Source organism: Astatotilapia calliptera, chromosome 23, assembly GCF_964374335.1.
Source record: "Astatotilapia calliptera chromosome 23, fAstCal68.1, whole genome shotgun sequence".
Lineage (NCBI taxonomy): Eukaryota > Metazoa > Chordata > Actinopteri > Cichliformes > Cichlidae > Astatotilapia > Astatotilapia calliptera.
Window position 1 is genome coordinate 47,227,302 of NC_137443.1, and position 25,395 is coordinate 47,252,696.

Genomic DNA, 25,395 nt, shown 5'->3' on the forward strand with positions numbered 1-25,395 from the left:
CATCTTCCAGTGAAGATTCCTTCTGTGCCAAAATAATTATCTAATACAGTCGTATTTTAACACACGTGAATATAGTTTATTTTATATCTATAGTTTGGACATATCACCCTCGTCAGACAACTTTCGGTCTTGAAGAACTTTTTTTTCCAGAAACGTTTGCTCTATTGTCATATTAGGTGACATTTATCACAAGTGGCTCGTGATATTTAGGATAAACTTCACTCTTCTCACTCTTTTCAGATGTGGCAGTGGCTCACCCTGACAAGAAGAGTATCATCATGTATGTGACGTCACTCTTCCGGGTACTTCCGCAAAGTGTTTCTATGGAAGCCATCCAAGAGGTGGAGACGTTACCTCAGGCAGCCACAGCCAATATCACCCGTGTGACAACAGAGGAACACTATCAGATCCAGACCAAGCAGCGCTTCTCTGAGCAGGTTAAACACCAACACTTGTGAGACTAACTAAACCACAGACACGTTCTCATCCCAAAACGTAACATACCGAAACTATGTGACAAATCGTCAGTATGTTACGCCTTTGGAAACACGAGAACTGTTGTAAACTTAGTTTACTTTCTCATCATGGTTTGCTTGGGAAAGCACTATCTGATACAGTTAAGGTTGTGGTTAAGGTTAGGGTTAGAGTTGGAAAACACAGGGAGCATCATCCAAAGTCCGGAACGTATCATAGGGACGCGGAAGGTTACCTTTTGTGTTACTATGAGACGCCTCGGGACGTGGCAAATCGTTGGCATGTTACGCGTTGGGAAAGAGAATGCTCTGAAACCACGCATGTGGAACTCAGCAGCTATGCCCAAAAAGGCCATCAAGCAAACGAGAGTGTCTGCTCTGTGAGTGCATGATGCTGGTACCTCTGTGCACAAAGCTTCATTCTACTGGCTAGAATTACCTGACTTTTGACGAATATATGGATTAGCTCAGCGTCGTCGATAGTTTTTACGAGGGCGATTTATTTATTTATTTGGCCATGAGTAAGTTTGCTAATAATGATGGAGCTAATAGAAGCGGTCAACAGAAAAAAAACAATAGTAGCGCTGTTTTAACAGCACCCTCTTTCATCTGCGAGCAAATGCCCCCTCCTCAGAGTGCGCCCAAATGCTTGTTGATGGAGCTGCAGGAGCTGCTGATAGCCTAGCATACTCAGCCGGATGGTTGACACGTACATGCTCTTGCAAGTCAGGCGTGTTTGAGTACTTTGCTCGCACTATACGTCTGCACAAGTGGCACACCGCTTTGGTTACATCCTTAGGTTTACCTCTTTCATCTGGTTTGAAGCCAAAGAAATCCCAAATTCCCGACTTTATATTTTTTTAGTGCTGTCAGCGTTAACGCGCCGTCATCATGACTAACAACTAACCCATCTAGAGCGCAGACTGAGTCAAAATCCCTGAAATGTCTCTGCCAACGCATTTCGTCAGATCGTCCAAATTTTGTTCCTTCTGCGCTCCAGATGGGTTGAAAGCGTTAAAAATTGTAATCAGAATCAGAAAGACTTTATTTATCTTTAACTTTAAATCGGATGGAAAGTTTGGTGGCCAGGATACGAGGCTGCAGAGTGTTGAACGCTGATGAGAAATCAGCAAACAGAAGTCTGGCAGAGTCAGGGAGCTCCAGATGTTTGTGGATGCAGTCCAAGATGAAGAGTTTTGCATCATCGACGCCTCTGCGTGCACGGTAAGCAAACTGGAGGGTCCATCAGGGGGTCAGTTGCTCTTACGATGTGCTGTTTTATGATCTTCTCCATGGCCTTCATCACCAGGGAGGTGAGGGCCACAGGACGAAGATCATTCAGAGACTTTGGGTTGTTTCTTTTGGGGATGAGGATGACTGTGGAGTGTTTCCACAGCTGGGGGACGGTGTGACTGTCAATTAAGTGTTGAAATAGAGTCCAGAACACACTTCCTACGTGCCCTGCACAGTGCCTTACAACTCGACTGCTGATGTTGTCATGGCCGGGTGAGCTCCTCTCCCTGGTCCTCCTGAGGGCTCTCACCACGTCCTCAGTCCTGAAGGTGAGTGCAGAGCTGCCAGGTTTGAGTGAGGATCTGGACTCCTCAAGCTGGATGATGTTGTCCGTCTCAAACCTGGTGTAGAAAGCGAGGTCATCAGGGAGGGAGGAGGGGTTGCTCCCCTCCACCTGGATGGTTCTGGGGGTGGTGACCACAGTATTCACAGAGGCCATGGTTTTGAGGCCCTGCCAGGCTGAGTGGAGGTCCCCTGTGGTATACTCCAGTTTAGCAGTTTTTATGGCGCTCTTGACCTCCCTGTTGACCTCCTTTTTATCCAGAAGAAAATCCTCTTTTTTTTATTAAGGATTTCCTTGAGTTCCTTGGTGATGCAGGGTTTGTTGTTGGGGTAGATGGAGACTGTTTTTGAGGGGATAATGTTGTCAACACAGAAGGAGATGTATGATGTCACCGTGTTGACTTATTCGCCGATGTCATCAGAGGTAGAAAGAAGGCTGTCCCAGTCACTGGCTTTGAAACATCCTTGTAGGGTGAGGATACTTTCCTCTGTCCACTGCTTGATGTTTTTGGTGACCTTTTTAATCCTCTTGATGACTGGGGTGTAAGCAGGGGCCAGCAGGACGGTGTGATGGTCTGAGAGGGGGGAGGGCTATAAATGCATCTGGTACAGAGCCATAGCATTTATCTAGAGTCTTCCCCTGATGTGTGCTGCATGTAACATACTGTTGGTATTGGAATATATCGCCTATCGACGATTGTTGGACTGACGATTGCCGACTGGAAAATGTTTACATATGCCCAACCCTACTTAGAATAGGCAGTATGTGAATGTACAGGAGAGGAGGATGGGATATGCTTTGTACAAAACGTGACAATGAGCAACATGACATTTGTCTGATCTAAACTAGCGTCTGATAAAACAGTTAAGGTTGTTGCTAATATTTTGTGCAAATCATAACTATATGACACACTGTCCTGTAGCTGCTGGGTGCTAGGTATGCTACCTTTATACCCCTCAACGCTGAAATCTTCTGAAAGTCTTGTGAATGTTATAACTCAAGAAGGAAGTCACCGAGGATTTTCAAATTGATAACATTGGTGCAGCTACTAAAATGTTCGATAACCTCAAGGTCAAGTCATAGTTGGGATTTTCACTATATCGGTAATTTGTGTTTTGATTTGTTTGAATTGTAAAAGCTATATACCTATTAGAAATAACAGGATGACCACCTGTCTAATATTGTAATGGTCTCTTTTGTGCTGCCAACCCAACCTTTGCCCATAGAGGCATGGACTCCACTAGATCCCAAATGGTGTGCTGTGGTATCTGGCACCGACATGTTAGCAACAGATGCATAAGAAATGAAACATCTTCAAAAAAACAGTCCAGTCGCCGTCTTTTAAAGATCCTTAATCTTCGAGAATAATTACTCGCAAGAGAGTGAATCTGCTGCAGCATGCATGTGTGATGACTTCTTTGTCTATGTGCCTCTTAAGCACTACACAGACGGGTTGCGGACTTTAGATGTAAGGAATTTAATTCCAAGAGTGGCAATGAATATATAATGGCAGCTGTTCCCGGCTTAATGCTGTGATGGTGTTGAGGTTTTATGATTTCTGGAAGTTGTGCAGATACTCAGCTGTATATGCTTACTTGGTGTTCAAAGCTACTTCTTCACCTGTGCTGTTCGTTGCTATGTTGTTGCCACATTATCCATACTCTGCAGTACTGCACATTATACAGCTGAATGAGTGTGGTTATATTTGCATAGTAGCCTATATTATCAGCTCTGAAACAGAATTCTTAAACCCAGGTACAAAATATACTTCTAAATATTAACATGGCCATCCCACCTTCTCAAAGTGGGCTTGTAAAATTCACAACAGAACCATTTGTGTATACTGGAACTGAAGGAGATGAAGAAACTGAGATCCTTCAGTGTTGTCTGAATAGCTTTTAATCAGCACTGTATGAGAATGTAATGTAATAAGTGCAGAATTAAACAAAGAAGTTTGGATAACTCTGAAAGTCAGATCTATGTTGAACCTGTTAGCACTGCTACTCCTGTTGCAGCAATGACACACACAAAAGTAAACAGGAAATGACGTGGTGTGAAACATTGAGGGTGAATAACCAAACTTGCAAAACTTAAATAAACTTTAAGTTTATAAACTTAATAAATAATAGTAATAAATATTACTTAAATACTAGAAAATAGAAAGATAATTCATTAAAAATTATGCTACTTCATTATTTATCATTTTGAAATAACTCATTACTTAAGTGTATTATTAAACAATTAGATAATTGATTAAATATGTAATTAATAAAAATGGAAAATGCATGCATAATTTGTTGTGCATTAATTTGTGTTCTTGTAGATTCATGAAGTGTGAAATTTACGGTTTACATTATAAGTACACATCATGTATGCTCAAAATATGTAAATGTGCTCTTACATTTTTATGAGCACTGAGGTCTCTCAGCAGATCTCTCTTAAAAACATCATAAATGTATATATACCTCACCGATCATCAAACAATTACAGTTTTTCTTTTCCTTTTTAATTACTTCTAGATTAAATATAGATTATTTGATCCCGAAAGGTTGATTCTGTTCATCTGGACGTTTTCAGTGGGAGAAACGTTTCGTCACTCATGCAGGTGACGTCTTCAGTCTCAGCTGACTGCAGGTTTCACCGGCCTTATAAACAGTACATTTGCACAATGAGTGAAACCAGCCCACTGAATGAACAATGGGCTGGGAGGTCAGTTCATTTCATTGTTGCGTATGTATATTGGAGGCGTGGTGGTACAATGGCTAGCACTGTCTTTTCACAAGAAGAAGGTCCTGGCTTCAAATCCACTCTGAGGCCATTCTGTGTGGCGTTTCCATATTCACCTTATGTTTGTTCACCTTAAGTTGACCATAGGTGTGAATGTGAGAGTAAATGGTTGCTCGTCTCCCTGTGTGCCCTATGACAGATTAGCAACCTGTCCAGGATGTATCCTGCCTCTCGTCCTGTGAAGCAGGAATGAGCTCTAGCACCCCCATCCTACTGAATAGGACAACTGGAATAAAATGGATAGATGGATATCTAGATTGCAGTCTCAGAGGCAGCATGGCAAGCAGATGTTGTTTTGCTCACTAATTTCCTCCTGCTTGTTCTGTGTAATTCCTGGGAACTGCTGTCCATGCTGGAGGATGCGGTCACAGCATCACCCAAAATATATTTCATTCTTTCAGTTGTTACCTGAATGAAAAGGAAACTCTGAATTAAGACAGAATCTTTGAAGAAAGAAAAATAAATATCAGTCAGAAACAAGATCAGCTGGCTCTGATGTTTCAGGCTACATTAAGCTGAGATCAGTGGAATCCTATTGCATGCATATTGCAATTCAGTTCAGTTCAATTCAGTTTTATTTATCAACAGTGGCTTCAAGGCGCTTTATATTGTAAGGTAGACCCTACAATAATGGAGTGATCTTCCCGGAATAACTGCTGGTCATATTAATATCTCACTGTTTATTCAAAATAAGCACTGACACTGTTTCAAATTATGAGTGTTCCCTAACCCTAACTGCAGTTCAGGAGGAAGGCTTAAGTTGAGGAGGAAGAGGATGAGCTGAAGATGAGAAGGTGAGAGTAGTGCTGGAGGAGGCAGATGATGAAGATGAAAAAGCAAAAACTAGAAACAGATAATGAAAAATTTTCAAATGGTCAAATATTGTTTGAAATACATATTTGTGATTTAAAAAATTCAACTTATAATTATTATACTGTTATACTATTTATCTAATGCCTGTGTCCGTTAATTGAGATTTGTCCGTATTCTTTTATCTGAAACAGCAAAATGATTAAAACAAGATTTTCTTTCTTTCCTTGATGATTGCTGAACCCAGTCGTGCAACAAAATATAGACATTGTAAGGAGGAAAATAGTCATAATTTCTATGTAAAGTATGTATGAGTGATTGGAGCTCCATGATGCCTCATGGGGTGAGGATGAGCATGAGAAAGGTGATGGATCAGCCCATTATGGGAGGAGTTTGTTAATGATCTAAATGCAGCTGGGAACACGGGTCCCACTGCTCAACAAGGAACATGTACAGGCCCCTCTTATGTTTGCCAGTGTGCATTTAATCGATTCAGAGAAAGCGTGGCAGAAAGTGCTATAGTCCAAAATCAAGCTCTTTGGCATCAACCTGACCTGTTGTGTTTGATGGAAGAGACATGCTGTATGACCTGATGTGTGACTGTTTGGAGCTGTTTCTCTGCTAAGGGCGACTTCACTGCATTAAGGGGCCAATGGCCTGAGCCATGCAGTGTGAAATTGGCGACAAGAACCAGCATCACAGTGACCCAAAACACACTACCAAGGCAACAAAGGTGTGGCTAAAGAAGAAGCACATCAATTAAGTAGTCTAAGCCAGTCTTTAGACCTCATAGGAAATCTCTGGAGGAAGCTGAAGCTTTGAGTTGTCAAGCAGCAGCCAAAAAAAGACCTAAAGAATTTAAAGAAATCCTTCTTTAGATGTGTGCAAACCTGGTGACCAGGGTTTCTCCATTGAGTACTAAATCACATCTTGTTGAAGGATCAAATCCTTATACAAATACTACTGTCACTCAGTGACGTGCAAATCAGTGTATAACTTTCATTTAATTCTCTCTCTCTCTCTATTAAAATGGAACTAACACAATCTGCAGTGGAGCAGATAAGTCAAATAATAATCCCCTCCACTGTGTGTGAATAATATCTGCACTTCATGATCCTTATTTGCCTTCTATGCAAATTACATAAATTCTGTTAAAATCTCCCCATCCAGGTTACTAACATAAGCCACGGGAATATTTCAGCATCTTTCTAGAAATCATGATCTAATGTTGGCACTTCACATTATGATTGGCCAGCTGTACTAAGGTGAGAAAAGCTCTAGTTACATTACTCTATTTTTATAGGTTGTATGACTATTTTTTGTTTCCCACATTTGTGTGAAAATTGATCAAGAGCATGACAACCATGTCCCTGGACAGCAAACATGTTGAGGGGAACTATAAGCAGTTTTGATTACCATAAACCAGCCCTTTGCTTAGGCCACGCCTCTGTTTAGTTGTACTGTCTGAAACAGCCGATTACAAAAAACAGTTATTTCTGGGAAAATCCACAAACAGTTCTCTGGCAATGTGATTACTGACAAAGTGCCTTAAAAAATAAAATCACTTAAAATAGTTTGTTTTACAAAGTTAGCAATAGCTCTTAAAGAAAAAGCACCATCGTATTATTATTATTCATTATATTATTCATCCATTTTCTACTGCTTAGCTGGGTTAGGGTTACATATGGATAGGATTACATATAATCTCTCCAACGTGTCCTCCCAATAAACCATGCCTGAAACACCTAACTTAGGATGCATCCAGAAAGCACCCGAGTCAAATTCAATTCAATTCAGTTTAGGGCGATTGTGGCTCAAGAGTTGGGTGGTCGCCTTGTAATCCGAAGGTTGCCGGTTCGAGCCCCGGCTTGGACAGTCTTGGTCGTTGTGTCCTTGGGCAAGACACTTCACCCGTTGCCTACTGGTGGTGGTCAGAGGGCCCGGTGGCGCCAGTGTCCGGCAGCCTCGCCTCTGTCAGTGCGCCCCAGGGTGGCTGTGGCTACAATGTAGCTGCCATCACCAGTGTGTGGATGATTGGATGGCTGGTTGTGTAAAGCACTTTGGGGTCCTTAGGGACGAGTAAAGCGCTATATAAATACAGGCCGTTTAGTTCAGTTTTATTTATATAGTGCCAAATCACAACAATAGTTGCCTGAAGGCGCTTTATATTGTACGATAAAGACTCTACAATAATACAAGAACAACAGAGAAAACCCCAACAATCACATGACCCCCTATAAGCAAGCACTTTGGCGTAGGTTGGAAGGAAATCTCCCATCTTCAGCCTCTGCTCCCATTACAGGATTGGGGAGACACTCAAGTTATTCCTTCTGCCACTTGACTCCATCCACAGGCCGTGCTACACTGAAAACAGCAGAGCACCGTCTTCCCCCTCTTCAGTTGTCTGAGCTTGCTTTGAGGTCAACTCAAAGTCTTGTTCCAGGGTCTCACCAAAATCCTTGGAATTCAATCAAAGCTCTGCCGAGGTGGGAAATGAAGTTCTCACGGGCTGGGGCTCTGGTAGATATTCCCAGCGTAACCTCACTATATGTTTGGGTATGCCAGGTCTGTCCAGCATCTTCCCCTGCCACCTGATCCAACTAACCAGCAGATGGTGATCGGTTGACAGATCAGCTCCTCCAAGACGTTTGGCTGCAGATCTGATGACATGATTACAAAATCAATCATGGATTGTGACCTAGGGTCTCCTACTGCCATGTGCAGTGATAAAGACCCTACTTCTTGAACATGGTGTTCGTTATGGCCATCTCTCACCTATAGCAAGTCCAGAGTGGAAGAGAGTCCAAGCCCTCTTCACAGGAAATTGTTTCCAGAGCCTGAGCTTCATGTTGAGGTGAGCCTGATTATATTTAGTCCATATCTCCCAACCTCACACACCAGCTCTGACTCCTTCCCCACCAGGAGTTCCACGTACCACAAGCCAGATTCAGGAACCAGGGATTGGTAGAACCTGGAACTCTGCCTCTGGCCACAGCCCGATCCACTCCGGTAATCCCGTCCCAGGCAGGCTACACTGGACTGTTTTTTTTTAAAGTTGTGCCTTGATTTTTCTGTGAGATTTTGAATTCAGCGCTGAATGAGTTATTATTACTCCCATATGCTAGTGTGCAAAGCAAAGCTATACGAGGCGCAAGGTGGCACAAGTCATTGCTGGACACCATGAAGATTGTTGACGGTTATTTATTGATGTTTTTTAAAAACTGCTGTTTGGTTAAGTTTGGGCGTGGTTAGTTTCAGGGAAAGCTCGTGGCTTGTGTGACGAGATCTTTGTTTTTACACCCGGGGAAAGAAGAACATGACACTAACACAGTAATCTGTAGTGAACCTCCAGGTCTATTACATGCTGTAGAGTGATAATAGCCTGATTAATTAAATTCAGTTTTATGTATGGCAGGAGTTAGTAACAGCGGTTTTCCCATGGTGCTTAAACATTACAGAATCGACATGCATTTATTCAAATGACAAGCAAGAGTTACCTTATACCTTGGTTGCTTTACAGAGCTCGCCTGTGGGATTTTGCCCAGTCTGAAGCACAATTACAGTAGTAATAACAACTGTTAATAGCTATTTAATGTGCTAATAACATTCAATAGTGGCTGAATGTGAATACTTCTTTCAGGGCTGCACATTTTCACTAACTTGGTAAAGCAATTATTTAATTTAGCTTTTGGATCTTTCGCTTTCCTTTTTGCATTCTTTTGCCTCTTCCTCTCTTCCTCTCTTGCCTCTGTCTTTTCCTTTCTGTCTGTCCTCTCTCAGATTACAGTGAATGTGGCTCAGGGGCGAGTGCAGAGCCCCTCCCCTCAGCCTCGCTATAAAAGCTATGCCTACACCCAGGCTGCATATGTCCAGTCGCCCGAGCAAAAGAGGAGGCGTTTTACTGATCAGGTCCGTGTCTCACACTAACACTTGATGCCAGTTCCCCATCTGTCTCTGCATGTGTGGTTTTTGTTCTGTCTGCTCCCCAGAACGTGTCCCTTTCTTAAAAATGCTCTTTGTTTTTGTGATGTTTTAAAAATGCATTAAACATGTGAATTTTAGTTTTGAAATTTTAACCCGAAGAAAAACTTGAAGTGTACAGTTTTGCGGTGTGTTTACATCATCACGTTTTCAATGCAAATCACGATTTGAAATGCATTGACTTTTCTAATCAGTGTTAATTTCAATCATTTATAAATCAAGTCATAAGCTATGCTAACTGTGTGTTTGTGTCTTCACTTTAAATCAGTAGTGATACAGCTCGCAGTTCTTTGTCAGCGTGCTGTAGATGAAAGCGGTTGACTTTACTTAACTTTGAAAATGTTGGCAGTCAAGAGGAATATATACAAAACAAGAGAAAGGCCCACAATAGAGAACAAGTTGTAAGGTTCTTAGAAGTAGTGCAAAGTAAAAGGATTAGATTTGAATGGAGTCCCTGTGTGGGCGGCCAGAGTGATGGGGGTTACTCAGACCATGGCTTAGAGTGGTGAGGTGGGTGAGCAGGGGTCTGGTGTGGTGGATCGTTTGTTAACAGGGAGAAGGGCGAGAAGAAGAAGCTGGTTGAGAGTCTGGAGGTGTGGGACCTGATTCACCTGAGGCGCTGACCACAGGGCAGCGGGTCAAACGGGTGGTGGGGTGCAAGGGGTCACCTGTGATGGCCCATTCTAGTCCAGGTTATTTTTCCTCAGGACATGGAGGACGTGCAGTCGCTGCTGGGCGTTCTTTACCTGGGTGTTGGTGTTGTGGGTCCAGGTGAGATCAGCAGAGGTGTTTGGTGCCCAGAAACTGAAGGTGGAGACAGATTCCACCCGCTCTGCATTTATAATCAGAGGGGAACGGACCTGTCTGTGCCTCCTGAAGTCGGTCTGTCTCTCGTCTCCATCGTATAAGGCAGGGGTGGTCTCAAACCGAGCAAACAAAGTGTTGAGCTCTGCTACTTTGATGCTGCTGTTGGGGGTTGGAGGACTGGCCTTTTTGGACACCTGATGGGGGTTGTTGTAGGTGAGGAGGCCCTCTACCCACCTGCTGTAGGCCTCCTTAGCTTGTTTGATGCCCAGGTTGGCTCAGGCAGTGCTGTACAGAGAACTGTGCCTCAGCCTCAGGGACAGGGGGTGGACGAGAAGCAGAGAGAGGTGGTCAGATTGTCCTGGGTGGGGGAGGTGTGTTGCTTTGTAGGCCTGCTCGATGTTACTGTACACATGGACCAGTGTCCTATCCCCCCGGTAAGACACCTCAGTTTCAAACATGCCTTATTAAAGTCCCCAGCAACAGTATAGATGACCTCTGGGCGCTCTCTCTGCTGTTTACTGATAATAAGTTGAAGGCACTTGAGTGCTAAGATAACATTAGCATAGGGTGGGGCGGGTGGGGGGTGTAAACAATGGTAACTGTAACTGTAAATGGTAATGGTAACTGTGGCTAATGTTAGGTTGTGAGGTAGGACCTGTAGGACCAGTTTGGTACCTCCTCTGAAGCATCTGGGATTTTTGGATGGAGCCAGGATTCGGTTACAATCAGTAGACAACACTCCCGGACGGTTGTAGTAAATCTCTGATTGAAGCTCCTCCGTTTTGTTTGTGAGGGATCTGGCGTTGGTCAGGACGATGGATAGTTGTTTTCACGACAGAGCACAGACTAAACACAAGGATAAATTACTTATTTGATCTTTCAGCACTCTTGAAGCTTTTATTAGAACAAGCTTGTACTTGGTTTAAAAAATCATCTGAGTGTCAAGTCAAACCCATGTGGATGGAGTTAAGCTATATGTAGCAATTTTCTCATAAATCGTTTAATTCAATGGCTCAACAATACTTGCAGATATTCAGTATTCTTGACACATCTGCTTAACTTGCAGATAAGTAGATGTGTCATGCTGACATACCTACTTAAACCGTTCTATTCAATAATATTTGGAAAGTCAAGGGGAGCTATTTGATTAAATGAGCACATGCTGCTCCTCTTGCTGTAGTGTAAGAACTAAAGGCCCATAAGTGCACAAGTAGAATGAAATCATGTTTTTTGGCGTACAAGTATAAAAATAAAAAAGGCTGGTTCGTTGTTGTATAGAGTTTCGTCTTTATCTTTGGTTGTTACAACAATTCAGAGACTTTGCTGATGCAGCTTTTTTGAACATTAGACAGAGTCAGCTAAACCGAATCAAACCCACGACTGAACTCAGAAATAGACGTCTAAAGCTTCCTCTTCTTATTGTTTTCATCTTGTGTGAAAATAAATCAATTGTCACATGAGCTTTACATCTAGTAGGTGAACCTACAAGCATATTTATTGTGAGGTGACATCAAGAGGCTGTTCAAGCTATCAACAACTATAATTTTATAGACAATAGAAAACGCAATTTTTCTACTGACGTTTTTGCATCTTGAGAAAAAGAAAAACAAAGCTACAAAACATTTCATACTGATTTTGACAGTTCAATCTTTAACCCAACTGTGAGTATTTGATCTTTTTTCACCCCCTTTTGTTGTTTTTGGGGATGGACTAATAATAAATGTTCCAAAGTATGTTACAGAACACAAAAAAGTAAAAACAGCTAAAGCAACGATAATTAAAAACAGAAAAGAAAGAAAACTTGGGCAAACAGTGTATAACTATCATAGGTAGGATCAACCAATATAAGAAATTTATCAATTAGTTAATAATAGAAAATAAAAAAGTCAGAAACGAGATTGTGTAGGGTTTACTACAGAAGAGGATTAGGCCCACTAGAAAAAGAAAGTGGGCCCAGAATTCCTCTTCCGTAGCGTACCCTTTACACCCTTACACCCTTACACCCTTACACCCTTACACCCTTACAACCTTACACTTTTACCCTACACTCCTTTTATTTGTTTATGTTAGATAGGCTAAACATTTATGCGTCTACCGTCACACAGATCCAAGCAAAATAGACATTAAGAGACGGCAGCATTGACTGTGGTTGGCAGTTATTGAATCATCGTATGACCTTATTACCAGAGAGAAGAATGAAGTGAGAGAAACAGCACTGAGATGAGATAAAAAGAGAGAATTATTGGTGTCTAGATCAGAAGTGAGCGCACAGAGAGAGATAAGGGGAGAGAGAGGACGAGTTAAGTTTGGAGAAAGTTTAAAACTGCTTGTCATCATCATCATCATTAATATCTGACACTCAGAGGCTTCTCCTTATCTCTCTTTATCGCCTCTGTTTCCCACATTTCTTTCACATGTTGCCTTTAATATTTTCTACTCGTCCCGATCCCTCCCTGCTCACCCCTCTGATTTTTGACATTCTGCTTGTTTTATCATCTCTGTCTGTCCTCCTTTCCCCTCTACTTCTTAACCCTGGTGCCCTCCATTCTTCTGTTTCTCCTCACGTCATCTCCACCATCGGACTCTGTCTCTGCCTGTTATCTCTAACCTGTTGCTGCCTTGTTTAGTTGCTGGATCCCAGCCAAGAGGAGCTGCAGCAGCGTCTCAGTCCTCTGCCTGCAGGAACCACCAGCCTGGAAAGCTACCAGGCTGCACTGGAGGAGGTAAGACAATGTGGTGATGATAAAGGACTCATATCTACTTTATAAAACATTTAATGTACAGAAGCAAATATTGTGTGTGCGTGGGTGTGTCTGTGTGTGAGTCACCACCTTCCTGCATGCGACATCTCTCAGTGTATAAGAAACGTGTGGTTTCTTCGATGGCACACTGTCGCCGGGCAGTGCATTTTAAACGCAGACTGTTCCTACAAACATTTGTGGAAGAATGAGTTGCTTTCAGGAAATCAGTGACTTTCATTGCGGTACCATGATAGGATGCCACCTGTTCTCTACTAAATTTTCCAGTGGATGCTGAGGTACATAGTCCAGAGAGGTCGCCAACTTTCTGCAGAGTTGATTGCTACAGATCTCCATACTTCATGTGGCTTTCAGATTAGCTAAAGAATAGTGCGTAGAGATCTTTACGGAGCTGTATTCAAGCATTATATCACCAAGCCCAATGCAAAGTGTCAGATGGAGTAGTATAAAGCACGGTGGACAGTGGAAACGTGTTTTCTGGAGTGACAAATCCTACTTCTCTGTATTGCAATCCAACACATGAGACAGATGAGGTTTGGTGGATGCCAGGAGAACGGTTCTTGTCTAACTGCATCGTGCCAAGTTTGGTGGGAGATTATGGACTCGGCGCCCTATTTTCAGTGAAAGACACTGTGGACAGTTTCATGCTCTCAACTTTGTGGCAAGGATTTCCTGTTCCAACATGACTGCTCACCAGTGCACAAAGCAAGGTCCATAAAGACATGTGCCAGTGAGTGTAGAAGAACTTGTATGTACAGAGTTCTGATTTCAACCCAATAGTGCAGATAGATCAATCGGACAAATGATGTTTAAAAATGAGGTTTTCGGGCAGGAGGAAAAGAGGAAGACCCGAGAGAAAGTTCATGCATGTAGTGAAAGAGTAAATGCAGAGGGTTGGTGTGATGGAAGAAGATGATCTGATATAGCAACCCCTAGAGGGAGAAAATGAAAGATAAAGAAGAAGAAAAAAACTTTATTTTAGAAAAAAAAAGAAAGTATGCTATTGTTATGTTAATTAAATGTAACTTTTAAGGTCTTGACATGGCTTCTGTCCGCTGAAGATGGTCTCCAGGGCCAGGCTCCTATCTCCAACCATGTGGAGGAGGTTAAGGAGCAGTTTCACACACACGAGGTAGGACTAGTGAAATCCTACTGGATTGTGGTTTTTAAATTAAATAAAGGTATTGTATTATTTTTTAAGATTCAACACTTATTTTCAGGATTCCCACAGCTGACCAGTGAATTTTTTAGAGTTAATAGAATTTTAAATTCTTTTGTCAGAATAGTTTAGGGTGACCAAAAAATAGGACACGGTCATGAAGAGCTTTAATAATACTGTTTGTTTAAAGAAAACTTTGGCATATTTAAACAACACCTTCTCTGTGCTGTTAGTGAATGGTGAAATAGAAAACATGTCATATGGGCATTTGAATAGTTTATATAGTGTAGGACACTAGACAAACTAAAGTACAGCTGGTAATAAAATGTTTGCACTGTCTTACGTTTCTAAAGGGATTTTATGTTTTCACACATTTGCGTACAGCTGGATCTTTGGAACTGTATAATTAAAGGTGAAATGCCCAAATAACACTGAGCTATTATTCCATGTGCACAGGATTAGAAAACTTTTTTCTTTTAAAGGACTCTCATATTTGTGTCACAGCAGCTGAAAATGTATTGATTATCACTGATCCTCTATATTTTCCGATGTCATCAATCCATAGAATATCCAATAGCTAAAAAAATAATTTTACAGTTTCACAAAATAAGATGTGAAGGGGGACGTTAAAAATCTACGGTATCAACGTCACATTTTGCCTGTGAAATGTGATCAAAGAGCAGAAATATGAAAAGGGTTTAAGCCACAGTCAGAATAAACAGTTGCAGTTACGTCAGTTAAATCTGTGAGATATGGATATCTTACTGTAATAAAACTTTATGCATGGAAAAGTTTTTAAATCTGTTGTTTGTAAGCATTTTATATCTGGTATGGAAACAGCTGGTCTCCTGCAGTAGCTGTTTGCAATGGGCAGCTGTTTTTAACTTTAACTGTAAGCGATGCATTAACTGTACTGAATGGGAGCTTCTAGGACTTTGATGCACTCACTTACTCTGACCATTCTGCCTTCTGATATCCTGGAAGGATCACATTGCAGTTAAGTGTTCAATAAAAATAGATGAAGCAGTAGGTGCCATAGTAATATGAGGTACCCCCTCACCTTTGTAGGATTAAAAAATAGTTGAATTACTGTGAATATGCATGTGCAATTCTTCCATCTGTTTCTTTAATAACAGGGGTATATGGTGGAGCTGACAACACACCAGAGCAGTGTAGGACGAGTCCTCCGGGCCGGTGCTGCCCTGCTGGGGGAAGGAAACCTGAGTGAAGAGGAGGATTCTGAAGTCAGAGAGCAAATGAACCTTCTCAACTCCCGGTGGGAGCACCTAAGAGTCGCTAGCATGGAGCGACAGAGCAGGTACATACATTAAACAAGCATCAGTACAATTAACAATATTAAAACTCACATCTATCTTATTGATCTTGTTTTGACAGAAGCCTGGTCATGTGATATTTTGAAAGTATTTTCTTAGAAGATACATCTTTAAGTCATTTTCCATCAGTTAAAGTTAGTTAAAGCAACATGATGAGTAGTCTCCACTGAGACTATTTTTAATGGGTCTAAAAAGGTTTCTTGTTTGCATTGGTGATTATCAGAGATCGCATCAGTGAGAGCTTTGATAATCACCAATACAGATTAACATTGATTGTGACTTTATGAAATTCTATTCACTTCTCAAAATCTTGCATCTTTGCTGAAAGCGGCTCGAAGACTGTAAAACCCTTTTCAGCACCACCAGTATTATCAGGCGTGATATACAGCTGTGATCAGAACTTTACACTCATCATGGACACGAATGTCAATCCCCAATGTAATTTCTTTGATTTTGTTCAGCTGTGTTTTCCAGGGTGGAATCATTGTAATGTGTACATATTTGGGTGCACAAGTTTTCTTTATTTATCTTTATTTTCTGTAATCCACACAGGGTTAAAATTAGTATGCAGGTTCAAATATATGCATAGACTGCCACTAATATTTGGCCAAACATGCCTTAGCAAGGTGCACTTAATGATTGTCATCGAGAGGCTTCTGGCATAATTGTGTCTGTATATTTGTGGACACTTCTTAAAAATAGATTTAATTTAAACTGGTTAGTTTCTTGGCCGGGATCAGGCTTTTAAGCATACTCCACAATTTTTTCAGTAGGGTTGAGGTCAGGGCTTTGAGAAGAACATTCCAGAAGCTTAATTTTCCTTTTCAAAAACAATTCTGATGTGTATTTGGCATCATCGTCCTGTTGGAAGCTCTTGAAGTAGAGCAGGTCACCTACTAATTGGAAGGTTGGTGGTTCAATTCCTGGCTCTCCCAGTCTGCTTGCCAAATATCCTTAAGCAAGATACTAAGCACAAGTTGCTCTCAAATACATCCATTGAAGTGTGAATGTTAGATAGAAAGCTCTTTGATAGAAGAAAGAAGTCCATTTGATTTTGGGTGAAGTTGGAGAAAGTCCTTGTTCCATCCACTCTCTGCAATGTTCCACTAAACTCTTGCAGCAAACCAACCCTAGTGGAAAGCCTCACCTTTACACCTCCAAACATACATTTCCATGACACTCATGCCCATGATAAGTGTATGTAATTTGACCTAATACAGTTCTCAAAAAGACTGCTTTACCACTCTTCACATTTAAAAAATGTTTTAATAACACATCTAACAACTAATGTCATCCCACTAACACCACACCACTAAGACAAGATACTAAGTGTCAGTCAAGTAAATCAGCTCTAATCGCTAGTGCCTGAGGTTTAAACCCTTCGGTCTCTGTGGATGGTAGCATGATCCACCAGTGTTAGTTTAGCACTGTCAGGTTAACACTGCCACCACGCCACACCTCCTTAGTCCAAAGACATGTATGTTAGCTTAACTGATGATTTCAAAGTGGCTGTGTGGAAGTGAGATAGATGAACACTTGGCAACAAGTAAGACTAGAAAATAGCTATGTAAATACCTGCTGTGGTTTCAAAATAAGACATTACTGAATTGCATCTCACTCCCAGACTCCATGAAGTTCTGATGGACCTGCAGCATGAGCAGCTGCAGCAACTCACAGACTGGTTGGATGTGACAGAAGCACGTATTAAGAAGATGGGGGCTCAGGCACTGGGACCTGACCTGGAGGACATCAAGCGCCGAGTAGAAGAACACAAGGTGGGCGTGTACTAGGCTGATCCTTGTTTTTGAAAGATTGCTTTACTAATCCAGCCATGTTGTTCCCTTTTTCCTTATAATGTTGCACAACAAGTTGTCATTCGCAGTTAAAGTGATTAACCTGTTCAACCACAATGCCCCCTGTACTGGGGGAAGAGGAGGAGCTGTGCTGGTTTGTGCTTCCACAGAAAAGTCAGCAAAACGCTCACAAATCCATATCCATGACCACCAAACACAGCTAAAACATCAAACATCTAAACAGCAGGTAAAAAAGATCCTGCAAAAAGGTGTAAACACGAAGTACGGATTCCCCCGTTCACCCAACAGCATGTGCACAGACAGCGTCTCTGCTGAAAGCACAGATCTACAGATTTCAAAACTGCAAGTTTGGCCTTCGTTTGCTGGTCCAGTAAATTTTGTTTAGAGCGTGACAAAATTACACTTCGCATTTTGCTATATGCTATATAGAGGTTAGGGGTTATATGTTACTTTGACACAATGGTATCTGCTGTGATGTTTACTTTGTTGTGATGTTTATTTTGATACCAAGGTGGTTTACACAGAGTTTGTAATCATTCCTTTTTGGCGCGTCATTTTCAAGCATACAGACCCTGAAATGTAAAAGTTCAGGGTCTGGATGTTATGGGGCTGTCTTGGTTGAGCAACATCTCTGCAACACTTTGTGAAAGTCAAGATTGATAAACTGGGGTGGTGGTTTCAAGTAAGCAACTCAAGTGTGTGCTCCACCACACACAAGGTGGTGTACTACATATCAAACAATTATTCAGTCGTTGTGTGATTGAACTTTCTGAAAGACTTCCTGCTTTAATTCAAGACAGTTTCTAAAAAATGTACATTGCCTGGCAATTACAGCCATCCTGCACATGATCGGTTTTGCTAGCATTTGACTGAATTTGAGCTGCAAGTGTAGCTGTGCACACTTCAGAATCCATTCCACTACTATCAGCTCTCACATCATCTCTGAACATTTCCACTCACAGACTTACAGGCCCATCCCCTAAAATTGCTCCAACATGTTTGGCAGCATGTGGTATCTTCATGATTTCTCTCCAGTCCGTAGTTTTCTCTTCACATTATTCTTTTGCAGGTTAATCTTGAATTTAATCTGTGATTAAACCATCAGCATTTTGGGAATTCCTTATACTGATGGGTGCCAATGTGTGCTAAAGCTCCTGCAGGAGGACCTGGAACTTGAGCAGGTGAGGGTGAACTCTCTGACCCACATGGTGGTGGTGGTAGATGAGAACAGTGGAGACAGCACCACTGCTGCCTTGGAGAACAAACTTCAGGCAAGTACACACACACACACACACACACACACACACACACACACAGCACATATTTTTGCTGATCACACAGATTAGCAAGAGATTTTATTGACGGGCTAATTTTCTGTCTAAATGTTTTTTGAGTTCTCTTTTTTGTCTCCAGCAAAACGTGGGCTTTTTGTTTCTAATGGAAAATACATTGAGCTTGTTTTGTCTTTGCAGTTGTGCAGTAATTAGCTGCAGTAAGACATTGTTGCTGTATGTGTGTTTATCTTAACTTTTTGCTAAATTAATTTACTTGTCATCATCACACAAACTCCAGTTCTTTGTCTTTGTGATTAATTATCCATCCTTCTCTTAGCCTTTGATGTGTACTTGTTTGTTCCCACTGTTAACTCACAAAATCTGCAATAATTAAAGTAGAATTCCTAATGCTCCAGAAAAATTGAGGGAAACACAAGTGCTACAAACTGCAGTTTGACTGGTTAGCCTAAGGTTAGCCCCAAAATTGAGTCAAGCCCTTCAAGGGTAATGTGTTAAAATGTTATGCCATCTATAATTTGGAGAGACCATGAAACTTATTTTTCATCACTTGAAAAAGAAACAAGAGAACGGAAAATTAATCCGCTGGCAATAACGAGAGTCGGTTTTCTATGGTTTGGACAAAAATCTGACGGTAGAAACAGACTGACTGTGGGCACATCCATGAGAGCTGGTAAAAGCAAGAAGGATTACAGATAAAGAGAAAATCAAATCTGGAGCCCATTGTAACATATTTTATTTATGGATGAGATAAGCACAACAGTGCAAACTACAGCTTGAATCAGAGGTAAAGGCTGCTGTGAACCAAAGAAAATTAGGACACTTACATAAAAGGATGCATTAAAAACGTCCTTCACAAAACACAAATTTGAGAGGTGATCGATAACATAGTAGGCTGCATTGTATAAAAGGCATGATGACCTGAAAATGAAGCGCTGGCAAACCAACCTCACATAATGGTGTTTGACAAAGAGCAGAAAACTGCAGATTCCAGGTGTAACATCAGAGGTCTCTGTCCAGAAGAGGGTAAACCTCAGGAATAGTTTCTCCAACTCTAAGGACTCAAAAGCTTGAGGATACACATATCACGCTCTAGGGGACTGAGTGGGATCTATATGGGTGTCTGTGTTTATTTCGTTTGTGCAGGTGCTTGGTGACCGCTGGGCAGCGATTTGTAGATGGACAGAAGAACGCTGGATTGTGCTGCAGGAGACTCTGCTGAAATGGCAGCACTTCACCAATGAACAGGTATGACTGTCTAAGGTAGGATCACAGATAAGATTGCTGATGTATTGAGAAACCCGAATGTGTCTATGCATGTGAGGGTTCTTCACCTGTCTAGAACAGATTGGATAAATGCTTCTCGTATACACTTATTGTCTACATTTTATCTATATATGTTCAACTTGCTCATTAACACAAATGCACAGATCAGGCATAATATTATGAATAAGTGATGAACCATGATTATCTCTTCGGAAAGAATTTTGAAAAAGTGTGTAAGTGTACGGATTTAAACGACCAAACTGTGATGGCTTGACTGGTTCAGAGTATCTCTAAAACTGCAGAGACATAGAAGCCAGGAGAATAAATCGGCTGTTCTCCACTGAACAATCTGAGGTGTACTCTCAGTAGCAGGCAAACAATAAATGACCAGCCCACCAAGGGTGAAGACAGAGAAGGATGCAGCACATAAGAAAATGCTCATTGGCTACCTCCCCTAACCTCGCCTAGTAACCATCACAGTGGAATAAATCCAAGAAAGAGTCTCACGCATGAAGAGTTGGACAACACCAGGCTCTGACATGATTCACAGTTACTAGCTAAACAAGCTGACAGCACTCTAGCTGCTAATGAATGACCTGCACATGGAATGGCTAACCAAAGATTAGACTGATCCCCAGATTCCCAGAAGAGGCTGGTCCCAACCAATAACCTGCCTCAGCGCCACGTGGAAGCTCCTGTCAGGCATCATGGCTAAGATGGACAGACATATGGCTCAACACATGAGTGGGTCACACAAAGGAATTGTCAGAAATACCAGCTACTGTTAGATACAGTCACTCAAGACCAGAGATGGGCAGTAACGCGTTACTGTAATCCGATTACTTTTTTCAAGTAACGAGTAAAGTAAGGGATTACTATTGCAAAAACGGTAATTAGATTACTGTTACTTTCCCGTAGGAACGCTGCGTTACTGCGTTACTAAAACCGTGATTTTTTGCGAGAATGTCTCACGACAGTGACGTAAGCGAGTGCGCCGTTAGTGACAACAGCTGTGTGCAGATCAACAATGGATCACATATCGAGTGCGGAGAGAGTGTGAGCGTGCAGCGTTTAAAGCGTGGAAGTACTGACCTTACTTTGAGTTTGAGTCCATAAAAAGTGACAAAAACATTAGCGTCCGCTGTGCGTGGGAAGAAAACTTCTTTTTACAACGAAAAAACCCCTAAACTTCCAACAAGCACCGAGTAGCTACGAGGTAATGGGAAACTCACAGAGAAACTCCTTCCACTGACCGCTGCGGCACACCTGCACCAGGACAAACCTCCGCCTGCCCCACTCCTGATTTATTTTCTGCTGTGTTTTACTTGCATCTATTTGAAAGACTGAGTGTAAACACAAAAAATATTTTATTTTATGTGCTGGAATGTGCAGAAAATAGGTTTAAATGTTAAACTAATTTATTCAAGTCAGAGAATGTTGCATATAATTAAATGTTTGCTTGATGCATAAAGTTAAAAGATTAAAACTAATAAAACAAGTTTTAAAAAGAGACTTTTCCATCTGATTATATTTTGTATGATGGATTATGCAGAAAAAGTAGAATTGGGCTGAAAGATCTATCGCTTTATCACCTCTTCAGGTTGTAAATCGTGAAACTGAAGCAACTAAGTAACTAAGTAATTAATTATTTTTGAAAATAAGTAATCAGTAAAGTAACGGGATTACTTTTTTGGGGAAGTAATCAGTAATTAGTTACTGGTTACTTTTACAAGTAACTTGACCAACACTGCTCAAGACTGTAAGATGAGATTGACCAACCTGAAGGTGCTTTATATTATAAAGTAGAGACTCTAAAACTACATGATCCTATTACCAAGGAGATGGACTGTCCCTGTATGTTCTGCATAGGTCCTAATCAGCATCTATGCCCTGCCAGTCGTCAGGTACAGTGCTAGGATAATAAACTTGCCAGAAGAGGAGATAGAAGCCGCTGACATCAAGATAAGAAAGCTCCTTACCATGCATGGAGGGTTTCAACCTAAATTCAACACCCTGAGACTGTATGCTAAGCAGAAGGAAGGAAGGAGGCCAAGGAATAGTGAGTTTTAGAAATGCAATCCAGGAAACAACAGAGATCCACGAGCACATCAGGAAGATGACCACGACTTATCATGGATGCATGTACGTGTAGTACACAGGAACGGTACAGAAAATAAGTATTTTAAAGGCTCTGAAAAGAAAAAGATGAGAGATGTATCTAAAGACCTCAGAACAACTGTCAAGACAGTAGTGAAGGACTTAGCCAAGTGGTGAATTCCTTTTGAAAAAATCCACTTCACACCTTTAAGCCACACTAAAGTCTGCTAAGGACAACCTGGAGCAAAATCATCCATACTGGAAGCTGTTTGGTCAGATCATACGCAGCTGTGGTTCTTTGGCTTTATGTTTGGTGAAAGAAGGCTGAGGCTTACAAACCAAAGAACATCTAATAATGGAACTTGGTGGTAGGAGTATTATGTTGTGGGGATGGGTCTGATGTCTGGAACTGGGAAACTTGTCAAGATGGAAGGATTAACCCTCAGGGGACAAAAATGTATATAAGTGTATATAAGTATAAATTATCAATCAATACACCTGAGTTTTACTTAAGACTAACACATTACCACAAATTGACCCTTCATTTTACAATTTAGGGGCACCAGACCTTGTTTACATAAAGTATCGTCTGTTTTTGAGCGAAAATAAAACGAGACAATAAAATATTTAAATGTTTAGATTATTTTGACTGTCTGAATAACCACAGAGTGCTGTATGTTGAACTTTAGTGAGAATGTTTTTTTTAATCATTTATAAATTTTAAATGGCAGCACATAATCACAGCTGTTGTCTTCAGGGGTCAAAATGTCCCCATCTGCTTTGATTGATACTTAATTAATATGAAGTAGATTTTCCCCCACTTTTAATTAAAACTTAATTCAAACATTTTGACACTATTTCTTTATTTCATTTCAAATTTATATCTGATAAAACTTTATTTATACAAAATGATTCTTTGTTTTTGGGTAAAAAAATAAATGAAATCATCAGTTATCGTGAGGATCGTTTCACAACCAGAGTCGGCTGCTTTAACAGATGATCACAGACGGGTTTATGTCAAAGTTAATTTAGGAAGCTGTTTTTAAACTACTTCAAGTTTTTTACTGGCATCAAATAATCACATCTGTTGTCCTCTGGGCTCAAAAATGACCCCGTTTGCTTTGACTGTTTATAAAGCAACAAGTATAAAATATCATCCATCTCTGTGTTTCAAGGTTTTATTCAACTTTATTCCAACTCATTGCCTGACAGTTTTCTATATTTTGGCATGGTAGGAGGGCATGAGTCTGAGTGAAGGCAAACTTTCATGAGGACAAAGGCGTGTCCATATTTGACACAAGTGCAGGAGGAAGCTCAGGTTTATTCCTCTGCACTGGTCCCATCATGGACAGCTTTCTTTCTGCAGTTGCAGGCCAAGGGGCATATACAGTAAACAAGCTGTTACAGGTGATTGTTTTCTTTTGGAAACCTGCAATGTTAGGGACAACTCGTGTCCTGACTGCAGGACAGACGGTTTGCCATCACACACGAGCATGTTCCATGTACAGCTGGACCTGCATCACATGCTGCCCATGTTTTTGTCTCAAAGTTCCCTGGTTTACTTGGATGTTCTGTTGGACAGAGTCCTCTGAAGGGGACTTGGTGCTCATACAGTCACATCAGTACCAGGATCTTACATCACAGCAGGAGGAACACCCACTTGTTCCATACACCTCAAATGGGAGCACGTTTGTGTCATGAACGACGATCATCTATTGTGTCTTTATCAAGAAATTATGTCCTTTTTGTGCTTCTATGATTAATCTTGTGTCAGCATGAAAACTTCTCTACCAGACTCAGGATGTCATAAACTGGCCGTAGCGACTCTACTGGATGCACGGCAGTAAGAATCAACACACCCACATATGCCTACAGCTGCATTCGGTCCATTTTTCTTCCTCTCTTGTTGTCCCTCCTTGTTCATCATTGAGTTGGCTGTAGAGCAGGTCATCTGCTAATTGGATGGTTGTTGGTTCAATCTCTGTGTGCTCTAGTCTGGAGTTCTTACCAAGGTGTCCTTGGGCAAGTTACTGAACCCCAACTTGGTCTCTGATGCATCCATTGGCATGTGAACGTTAAAAAGCAGAATACAAGCAGAATACACTGTGTATAATGCTTTCAGTACTCGAGTAGAAAAGCCACTGAAGGAGTATGGGACCTGGCACATGTGCTTGGACTGTGGTAGATCATCTTTCTCTGAGGCACATGAGAGAGTCAGGCATCGTCTGTCACTGGGAAGGTTAGAAGACCAGATCAGTGTTTCCTCACGTTACTGCAAATATTCCTCTGTCTCAGCTGATTCCTCTTTCCTGCTTGATCTTCATCATAATTGAAATGGATGATGTGTAGTCCTCTGACACATCTTCTATTTCAGTTTCACATTCTGAAAATTCAAGAAACTTCAAGAAGCCCAGTCACTTTCTCTCCAAGCTCCTCAGACTACCATGTCCTGGATGCCTGAGAACCTGCTTGAACATAGTTCAGATTCTTCATCACTTTTCTTCACTTCATAGCCTTCTTCCACTTCTGCAGGTGGCTGATGTGCTTTTTCAGAGAAAGGGTAGCATGTGCTCTAAATATTGGCAATATTTCTTTATCTTCTAACCCTGGATCTTCCTGAACATTGATTCTTCCTCATGATACTAGAGGACAATATGTGCTTTGTTCTACTGGTCATTTCTTTCCACGACATGGTAAAAACAAAATTAGCACACAAGCCTCGAGCGCAATGGAGGCCTGTGAGCTACTTTGTGTGTATGCATTATTGTGGGGTCTACCTTACAATATGAAGCACCTTGATGTGACTGTTGTTGTGATTTGATGCTGTATAAATAACATTGAATGTAGAGCACCTGCCTCCTCATTGTGCTGCCTGTTGTTGTTGTTGTTGTTGTTGTTGTGACCTTTGCTTGACCATCTCTTTTGTTTTCCTTTTTCATCTTTCTCTCCTACCAGTGTTATCTTCTTTTCAATTTTTCTCACCTGTCGGCCCATTTCATCCTTTTTTGGCATCTAACTTCCCTCCTTCCTTTTCCCTCCTATTTTCTTATTCAGTTTTCCATCTTTAACTTGTTATTTTGTTTTCTGTCAGTCTCCTTACTTTCCACTGGTTTCTTCTTCTTTTATTTAGTGTTTCCTATATGTCCCTTTATTTACCCCTCCTGATCTTGGTTCTGTGAGAGGTTTCTTCCTGTTAAAAGGGAATATTTCCCTCCCTTTCTCACAAAGCGCTTGCTCATA

At 41.2% G+C, this 25,395-nt stretch overlaps 1 protein-coding gene across 5 annotated transcripts in view; it reads left to right on the forward strand.

The window, feature by feature from the left end:
- dmd (dystrophin) overlaps positions 1-25,395 on the forward strand; it is a 262,554-nt gene that overhangs the window by 81,761 nt on the left and 155,398 nt on the right. For 4 of the 5 annotated variants that reach the window (XM_080296865.1, XM_080296862.1, XM_080296864.1 and 1 more), the window contains exons 9-16: positions 241-437; positions 9,427-9,555; positions 13,062-13,157; positions 14,227-14,325; positions 15,489-15,670; positions 17,311-17,461; positions 18,652-18,771; positions 19,939-20,040. In XM_080296865.1, the coding sequence (XP_080152991.1) occupies positions 241-437; positions 9,427-9,555; positions 13,062-13,157; positions 14,227-14,325; positions 15,489-15,670; positions 17,311-17,461; positions 18,652-18,771; positions 19,939-20,040 (1,076 nt within the window). The remainder of the gene's footprint in view (positions 1-240; positions 438-9,426; positions 9,556-13,061; positions 13,158-14,226; positions 14,326-15,488; positions 15,671-17,310; positions 17,462-18,651; positions 18,772-19,938; positions 20,041-25,395) is intronic. The other variant, XM_080296866.1, reaches the window with a different exon arrangement.